At 47.9% G+C, this 8,425-nt stretch overlaps 2 protein-coding genes across 2 annotated transcripts; one reads left to right on the top strand and one right to left on the bottom strand.

The window, feature by feature from the left end:
- Positions 1 to 3,282: 3,282 nt before the first annotated feature.
- MJAP1_003511 (uncharacterized protein) lies at positions 3,283 to 3,483 on the top strand (the record flags this gene model as incomplete). The annotated part of the gene is made up of 1 exon (XM_060267439.1): positions 3,283 to 3,483. The coding sequence occupies one exon, from the start codon at positions 3,283 to 3,285 to the stop codon at positions 3,481 to 3,483; it is 201 nt and encodes a 66-aa protein (XP_060123422.1).
- Positions 3,484 to 3,716: 233 nt separating this feature from the next.
- Positions 3,717 to 5,324, bottom strand: MJAP1_003510 (alkaline phosphatase; the record flags this gene model as incomplete). The annotated part of the gene is made up of 1 exon (XM_060267438.1): positions 3,717 to 5,324. One exon carries the CDS (start codon positions 5,322 to 5,324, stop codon positions 3,717 to 3,719), a length of 1,608 nt encoding a protein of 535 aa, XP_060123421.1.
- Positions 5,325 to 8,425: the final 3,101 nt, after the last annotated feature.

The following is an 8,425-nucleotide window of genomic DNA, read 5'->3' as shown; positions in this document are numbered from 1 at the left end:
CTAATCCTAATCCTAATCCTAATCCTAATCCTAATCCTAATCCTAATCCTAATCCTAATCCTAATCCTAATCCTAATCCTAATCCTAATCCTAATCCTAATCCTAATCCTAATCCTAATCCTAATCCTAATCCTAATCCTAATCCTAATCCTAATCCTAATCCTAATCCTAATCCTAATCCTAATCCTAATCCTAATCCTAATCCTAATCCTAATCCTAATCCTAATCCTAATCCTAATCCTAATCCTAATCCTAATCCTAATCCTAATCCTAATCCTAATCCTAATCCTAATCCTAATCCTAATCCTAATCCTAATCCTAATCCTAATCCTAATCCTAATCCGATATCCTAATCCGACATCCTAATCCGATATCCTAATCCGACATCCTCAATGTCAATTTTCAGTCTTTTTAGTATTTTTGAGCCTGAACCATTGATAATGCCCACCTGGAAAGTGTGCACTTCTAACCGTAAGCACATGTTTGCTTTCTTCAATTTGGGAGCTCCATTGTGAATAATATTCTGTAACATCCGCGTTAATGGCATTCAGCTCGGCGGAATCGGATTCACCGTTCCAGTTTGCCAAAAACCATTGATGTTTTTGTTTCTCGTCCGCTGTATCCCTGCATGGTTCCAGCCCTAGGACTACCTGATGTTCTTCATCAGCTGCAAAATGAGCGAGACAAGTGCCAGGCTTTTCGTTCAGCTCCAAACGTCCGTATTGATCGTTCGGGAGATGTTCACCTGAAGGGTCTGGTTGTCCAGGGACTTCGCATGCAGAAAACGTGACATCATGGGACGAAGCTTGATTCTCATTGTACAATAGCATTTGGCGTCCAAACTTCTCGATTGGGTCTTTGCTGATACCAACACCTTGAGAGCGCATTGGCTGATTTTGGACTAAAGCAAGTGTACCTGTGTATAATTGGGTACACTTAACCTCTCCTGACGCTTCAGTAGCTGAAATAGCGGCGAAAAGCACAGCAAATACAGTGATAACAATGTTCATGTTGGTGCCCGGATAGGGAGCCGGATACAATTTTGTTTTACCTCTTATATTAGTATTTTGGCGCTGTCAAACTATGCGCCATCGGTGATCCTAATCTTGGCAACAGGTCAGACGTCCCTATCCTCGTCTATTTTTAGCACTTTAAGGAGAATCGCCGGAGTTCCATCGCCGGCTGAATCTGAGAGGAAATGATTTGTCTATCTCTTTGAATACGTAGAATACAGGGTACTAGACTGGTTCAAATTACGCCGTCTAGTCACTGTGGCGGACGTCACGTTTACGCTCGGAAGAAACTGAATTCGTATTTTTATTTGTTCATAGAGCTAATTCATCTACCATATCCTGACACTAGGGATTCTTTGTTCAGTTTGCCTTCAGCGCAATGCAGGATAGGTTCAATATTTGAGTCCTAATCCTAATCCGACATCCCAGCCTTTTAACAAAGCTACCCTATAATAGCATATAGACAGTTTCGAAAACAGACATGTTTGTATGTACCTTGAGAAAGCCGCACGTTTGTAAACCTAGAAGCTGTTCGTGGAGCTACTGAATCACTTGTATAGTATACAATTCCTTGCTTTTTAAGTATGGCTTGTGGGTATACTGTTCCGGCAAATAGAACTCCTGTATGATTCAACAAGTAGTCGCCTCCACCTAAGCAGAGGGCTCGTTAGTGCTTATGCGATAAAGATAGCCTCTTGGAAACTTCCGATTAGCTGTGCTGAGAACATTATACTATTGTGCGCAGCAACGGATATCCTACTCATATTGGTGCCCTATCAACTACGCTGTGGAGTTATATGCAAAACTCCGAGTCCATTGGGGAAAAGGCCGCCTATGGTATCGACATATTATTATGCTTATGTAAATTCAAGCGAGAAAGACCCTGTGCCCTGCCCAGATCTCGTCATCCCCCGGGTCTTAATTGGTACTCATGCTGTTACACTGGTCTACTTTGAAACTAACGCCAATGCATGCCTAACACACTATACCCTATTCCTTAGCCCTGTGTAGATGACGCTGTAGAGATAGGACGTCTGGTCTAACATAAAGGACCGGAACAGACTCATTGTGCGCCTCCGTAATGTTGGCCCTACCGCTCGTTCTTTTCGCTCTTTTTGCGCGCCTTGTGGCCGCAATTTCGCATCCTCAGCTTAAAATTCGAGGTGACATTCTTTCTCCCGATAATGACCCATTTTACAAGCCCCCCAGCGGTTGGAAGGACCATCCTACAGGAACTGTGTTCCGTTCCCGTTCCATCAAGCCAGCCCTCTTGACTGTTATCGAAGTTAAAGTCGAGCATGCTTACGAGATCCTGTATCGTACTACTGGAACTCATGAGTCTGAACCGTCTTACACTGTCACTACTGTTCTTGTGCCTTACAATGCTAAGCGCGATAAACTCGCCGCTCCGCTCACTTTTATGGATGCCTCCGGACTCAAGTGTGTCCCAAGTTACACTATCCGCAAGGGTAGCGATTTCCCTGGTGACCTCTCAATGAACTACCAGCTGCTTCTGATGGAGCAAGTACTGGAAAAGGGATACATTTCTACTATACCCGACTATCAGGGCCCGAAGCGCGTGCACCCAGTCGGACCGATTGAGGGTCGCCAGGTCCTGGACGCCATCAAGGCAACTATCAATTACGACAAGCTCAACCTAAACAAGAATACGGCTGTTGTCACTACTGGATACTCTGGTGGTGCTGTCGCTGCTTCTTGGGCTGCCCAGCTTCACCCTTCCTATGCGCCCTCTATCAATGCAGTTGGTTTCTCGTTTGGTGGAACGCCCGTGAATGAGACCGCTGAATTTATTCGTCAGGATGGCACGAAGTCCTCGGCTTGGGTCTTCTCTGGCTTGGTCGGGATCGCTTATGCTTATGATGACCTTCTTGAGTGGATTACACCTCGACTTACTAAGAAAGGTCGGGAAGCGTTCAACTATCTCAGGGAAAACTGCTTAGTGAACATTGGCCAGAAGTTTGGACACAAGAAACTGCTTAGCGAAACTTACATTCGCGGTGGTACTCATTTGCTGCAAGAGCCTATCATGGCCAACATCCTTTCTAAGTTGAACTTAGGAACGAACAAGTCCCTCACTCCGAGTGCACCGGTGCTAATGGTTCACGACAGGAATGACACTTCGGCACCTTTTAGTGGAGCTCACCAAGTCGCCAAATGGTGGACTGAGCGAGGAGCTGATGTCGTGCTCGAGGCTGATATGGATCCTAACATTTCACACTCCGAGACACAGCTGGCCAATGTGCCAACCATGCTCTTGTTTATGGAGGAGCGTTTCGCGAACAAGCCTTTCCCGAAGGGCTTCCACCTTAAGAAGGTCTCCAAAATGCTCGAAGACAAGAATTTCTCTGAAGCTGGCCTCGAGGTGCTGGTTGAAGCCATCAAGAACATTCTTGGTGGCAAGATCGGTCCTGCTAAGAAGAAGCTCAACACGAATCTCAAACTCAATTGATTGTGTCTGATTAATTTTGAATTAGCACGGAATTAAATTGTGACCGTAATTAAATGCGTTGAAAATAGCACAGGGATACCCCGCGTCCCACTATTGATACTGTTGTGGTGGCATGCAAAGCGACCAAGCGGTGTCAAAGATAATCCAAGCACGCGCTACAATATTAAATGAATGTAGAACAAGGTAAATCGCATTACCTTCAATTCCCTTAAACAAACTATCCAAATTACAACTTAGTCGTGGCGACCAAAGTGCGAGCGACGGCCGCGACCGTTGTGGAAGGGGTCGGGCATGACGACGCGGTTCACAGTGTGCTTGTAGGCACCAGTAGGCGTCGAGTGGTTGGAGCTGCCCGAGCCAGGAACGCTGGAGTTGCCGTGGTTGAGCTTACGGCTTACCGAGTCAAGGTCGAGATCAAGGTAGCGCTGCGTGAAGTTGGCAATCCAAGTGTTAACGTGGTTGCCGCGGAACTCGTCGAGTACTTCCTTCTTCGGGTGCTTCTGGTGCATGTACAGGTTGACGTCAACACCGCTGTGGCCATCGCTGCTCCAGTCGAGCTGCGCACGCCAGTTCAGGATGCTCGAGAGCCAGAGAGTGAGAGGAACAATATCCTCTTCGCCAAGAAGCTCAACAGCACGGTTGATCTCGTCGTCAGACACATCGTGAACGCCGAGGTTCTTCTCGACAATCTCCTCCTTCATGTACTTGAAGCGAGCGTCAGAAGTGTCGTTGCGGATCTTGCTGAAAGCGAGGTCGGCCAGGTACTCGGTCGAGTGCTTGGCCTTAAGGAGAGCATCAGGGTAGAAAGCGTATTCGCCAGTCTTGTCCTCAGGGCGCTGCCACGAGAGAGCGAGACCACCACACTCGTGGTCCGAGGTCGACACAAGCAGGATCTCGTGGCCATCCTCGTCATCCGAGGTGTCGTGCTCGTCAATCCACTTGGACACAGCCTCGAAAGCCTTGTTGTACTCAATGATGTCGTAGATGTGGCCGACGGGGTCGTTGTTGTGGCCAGCATGGTCAATGCGTGCGCCCTCAATCATAATGAAGAACGGCTTGTCGGCCTTGTGGAGGGCGTTGAGGGCAGCGATCGACATCTCGGTAAGGCTAGGCTCGTCCTCGGGGACACGGTCGATCTCGTAGGCCATGTGGCTCATAGTGAAAAGACCAAGCGAAGGGAACGAGACGTTCTCGCCCTTCTTGAAAGTCTCGAACTCAGTCTGGTTCTGAACGACAGTCCAGCCATCCTGCTGGGCCTTCTTGATAAGGTTAATGTCATCCTCACGCGACGAGCCCTTCACGCTCTTGGGCACGAACTGGCGACGGCCACCACCCCAGAGAATGTCGACCTGGCGACCAAGAGTGTAGTTGCCAAGCTGTTGCTCAGCAATTTCGTTCTCGAGGTCACGATCGTAGATGTGGGACGACCACGAGGCAGGGGTGGCGTGAGTCACACGCGAAGTGGTAACGAGGGCGGTGTGGAAGTCCTTTGCCTTGGCAGCCTCAAGAATAGTACCACAAGGGACGGCGTCGACGTCAACACCGATGTAACCGTTGACACTCTTGAGACCACAAGAGTACGCGGTGGCACTGGCAGCCGAGTCGGTAACGAACGAATCAGTCGAACGAGTGCTGATCTGGCCAATGAGGCGCTTGTCAAGGGGGAGCTGGCTGTCCCAAGACTTGTGCTCCTTGACCTGCAGGAAGTCACGGGCCAGCGTCTCAGAGGCGGGGCCGAAACCATCGCTGATCATCTGCACGACCGAACGCTTCTTGGCCTCGACATTGCTCAGACACACCAGCACAACGGCGATAGAAACAACAAGCTTATCGAACAACATTGCGGATAGAGGGTGAACCGTCCCGAAGGTGCGCGCTATTTGTATAATTTGGAAGGCCAGTCATTGCCAAGAACGTTTGCAAACAACGCCCAACGATAGCGACGGAATAGTTGATGCCAAGAATTAATTTGAAACGAGCATGAACGTGGATCCTTTCCGGGAAATATGGATTCTAATTGGATCAGCTACGTGCAAAGCGCTTGAAACGTGCCGCCAAGGCGCCAGTCGCACGACACCAAAGGCTGAAATCCGGGGAGTGGATGCACGTGCGAATATATTAACCAATTATTGCATACATTGTGGTATTAATAAACATGCTCAAGCTGAGTTGATCAGCCTCGTGATGGGCGCTACCAAGACAGGTCGAGAAAGTGGATCTATTTCTAGATAGCACTCAGGTCTCTCGCCAACCACGCTATATTCATAATAAACTTACTTGACATTAACAATTGATCGGCTGAAGTGCATAGCAGTGTATCGTCATGTTTCGAGTCAATAACAAAGCTGTTGGTCGCGGACGACTAGGTGATGTTTAACAGCACAGCTCCATTGGCAAAAGCTATCCATGAAGTCCTGGTATTGTGGCTTATTTCAAATTCGGAAGATGCTTGGCATATTGCCGTGTAGTCAGCTACATGACCGGCGCTCAGGTCTCATTTCTAAAAATGGCCCATTTTGGATAATTACGTAAAACATGGTCGAAACTAGCTAAGAAACACCTCAGTTCACTCAGACTTCAACCGTTTAGGAGCACGAGGGGAAGCCGCCTGTCCAGGCATTTGTTTACGAGATGCACTGCCACTTGCTTTAAATGATGCCAAGGCTGCTTCACGGCTTCTCTTCAAGTTCACAATGCAGGGTCGATATGCAGTTTCTGATTTAGAAACTGCACTGGGTCGGAATAAAGGTTGGTCCTCAGGGTACAGACTTCCTCCATTTGACAACGATACTTCATCATGACCTTCCGTTGGAGCCATGCTGTTAAAATGGTATGCCCATGCGCTTGATGGAGAGGGGTTCTTCAAGGCAGAGACATAGGAAGAGTCATCTTGAGCCATTGAGGGATTTTCGTACGCATGCTGGATTTCTTTAGTGGATACACTTTTCAGCTCTGGGATCCATGTTCTCACATAAGAGCATCGATCATCAAAATTGTCCGCTTGGCGTGCCGGGTTAAAAATTCTGAAAAATGGAGATGCGTCGGCACCGGTACCGGCAGTCCATTGCCAATTACCGGGGTTGCTTGCGGGGTCAGCATCTACTAGTGTCTCCCAGAACCATTGTTCACCCAAACGCCAGTGTAACCTCAAGTTCTTTGTGAGTAATGACGCAACAATCATTCGGACTCGGTTGTGCATCCAGCCCGTTTTCCAGAGCTGACGCATTCCTGCATCAACCATCGGAATGCCTGTATGGCCGGATTTCCAACACTCAAACGCTGCGGTCATCTGCAAACGATCCATAGTCTGATGGGAAATCTTAGAAGAACCAAGCGAACTTCTTATATCACCCTCGCTTGCTGGTTGAGACCAATCCAGTCCATCAAATCTCGGATTATGGTTTGATTCAGCCAGATCCGGCTCATGAAAAAGAAGGTGGTATTGAAATTCGCGCCAAACCAATTCTTTTTCAAAAGTGTTTGCCGATTCAACCGCAGAAGTGTCTTTACCGTCCTTCAGTTGCGCACGTTTCTTGCGTACGGCATCCAATACGCGATGGGGGCTGATTTCACCATGTGCCAAGTAAGGTGACAATTGGGAAGTTCCATTTTCGAAGGGGATATCTCGAGCTTTTCCATACTCATCAATCCTCTCACTTAAAAATGAGACAAGGACTCTTTGGGCACCTGCTGTACCTGGCTCCCAATTAAAGTCCTTTGCCCAAGGAGGATCAAACGTCGAGTTCGGATCGGCCCAGTCCAGTAGCTGAACGTGTTCATTATCATCAAGCAATTGGTAGAGAGCCTCTCGAGTATCAGAATCAGCAGTTTGAGTAAAAGGTTCATCGATAAGCTGAGGTTTTATAGCACTAAAATGCTTAGAAAATGCAGTGTATACTCGATACGGGTTGCCTTGCCCTGTTTTCAGTTCCCATGGCTCATGTAAAGTATGCGCAGTATATAACGAAACAGATGCGTTGGATTCCTTCCAAATTTGAACGAAACGTGCATCTTCAGTTGCAGTTGTACCGCCCCATCGACGGTTGATATATACATCCGTGATTCGCGTTTTCTCCGAGGCATTCTCGACGAGAGCTTGGGCAATACTTGGAAGCGCTCCGCGAATACATAGTAACGGGACATTTAGTTTTTCAAGCTGTTGTTGAAAGAGCGGCAGGGACTTTCGGGTCCACCACGTAAAGGCAGCACCTGGCAGGCGTTGCGTAGGATCTTCGATGTAGCACGCAATTACAGAGCCGCCACTTGCCGCACCTTTTGCTAATGCGTAGCTTAGGGCAGGATTATCCAACGTACGCAAACATGCGCCTAAAACTACCAAAATTACCATGTTGCGATACTTGCTCAGCGAACGACAAGGCTGTCGTGTCACAAAGGAAACCAGTGCAAAGCGGGGATATACCAATGTTTCAAGACCGGTGACGTCATCGTACGCACGAGCCAACTGTTACTTGGATTTGATCGCGGAAGTAACCATTTCGGAATTATGCGCAGGCTTAGAAACGCAACTACAGGCTACCTTCCAGATACCCCTTTGATGATGGTCGTGATCTGTCGCCTTCCGTCAAAAGGTGGCAGGAGTAAAATCACCAATAATCCAAGGAATACCCAGATTACAGAGACGACAAGCCAGCCACTCAAAAATTTAGGACCAAACTCAAACCGAGTACCGTACATAGAAAACGGCCAAATAATCCAAACGACGAGGAATGCGAAAGCACCAGCTGCTCCAGAGAAGATAGACATCTTTCGCATGTACTTTTCTTGGTCATATGTTGGAATTAGCTTTTCTGGTTTAGTGGGCGACTCCAAATCCTTCGAGAATTCATAGGAAGCATGAGAGTCATTGGAAACTTTCTCCTGTTCGTCAAGTCCCAATGAGCTGTTTTGACTCGATTTGTCGTCGATGAGCTCAATTTCTTGG

Source organism: Malassezia japonica, chromosome 6, assembly GCF_029542785.1.
Source record: "Malassezia japonica chromosome 6, complete sequence".
Taxonomy (NCBI): domain Eukaryota; kingdom Fungi; phylum Basidiomycota; class Malasseziomycetes; order Malasseziales; family Malasseziaceae; genus Malassezia; species Malassezia japonica.
This window is presented reverse-complemented; position numbering and strand designations above follow the sequence as displayed.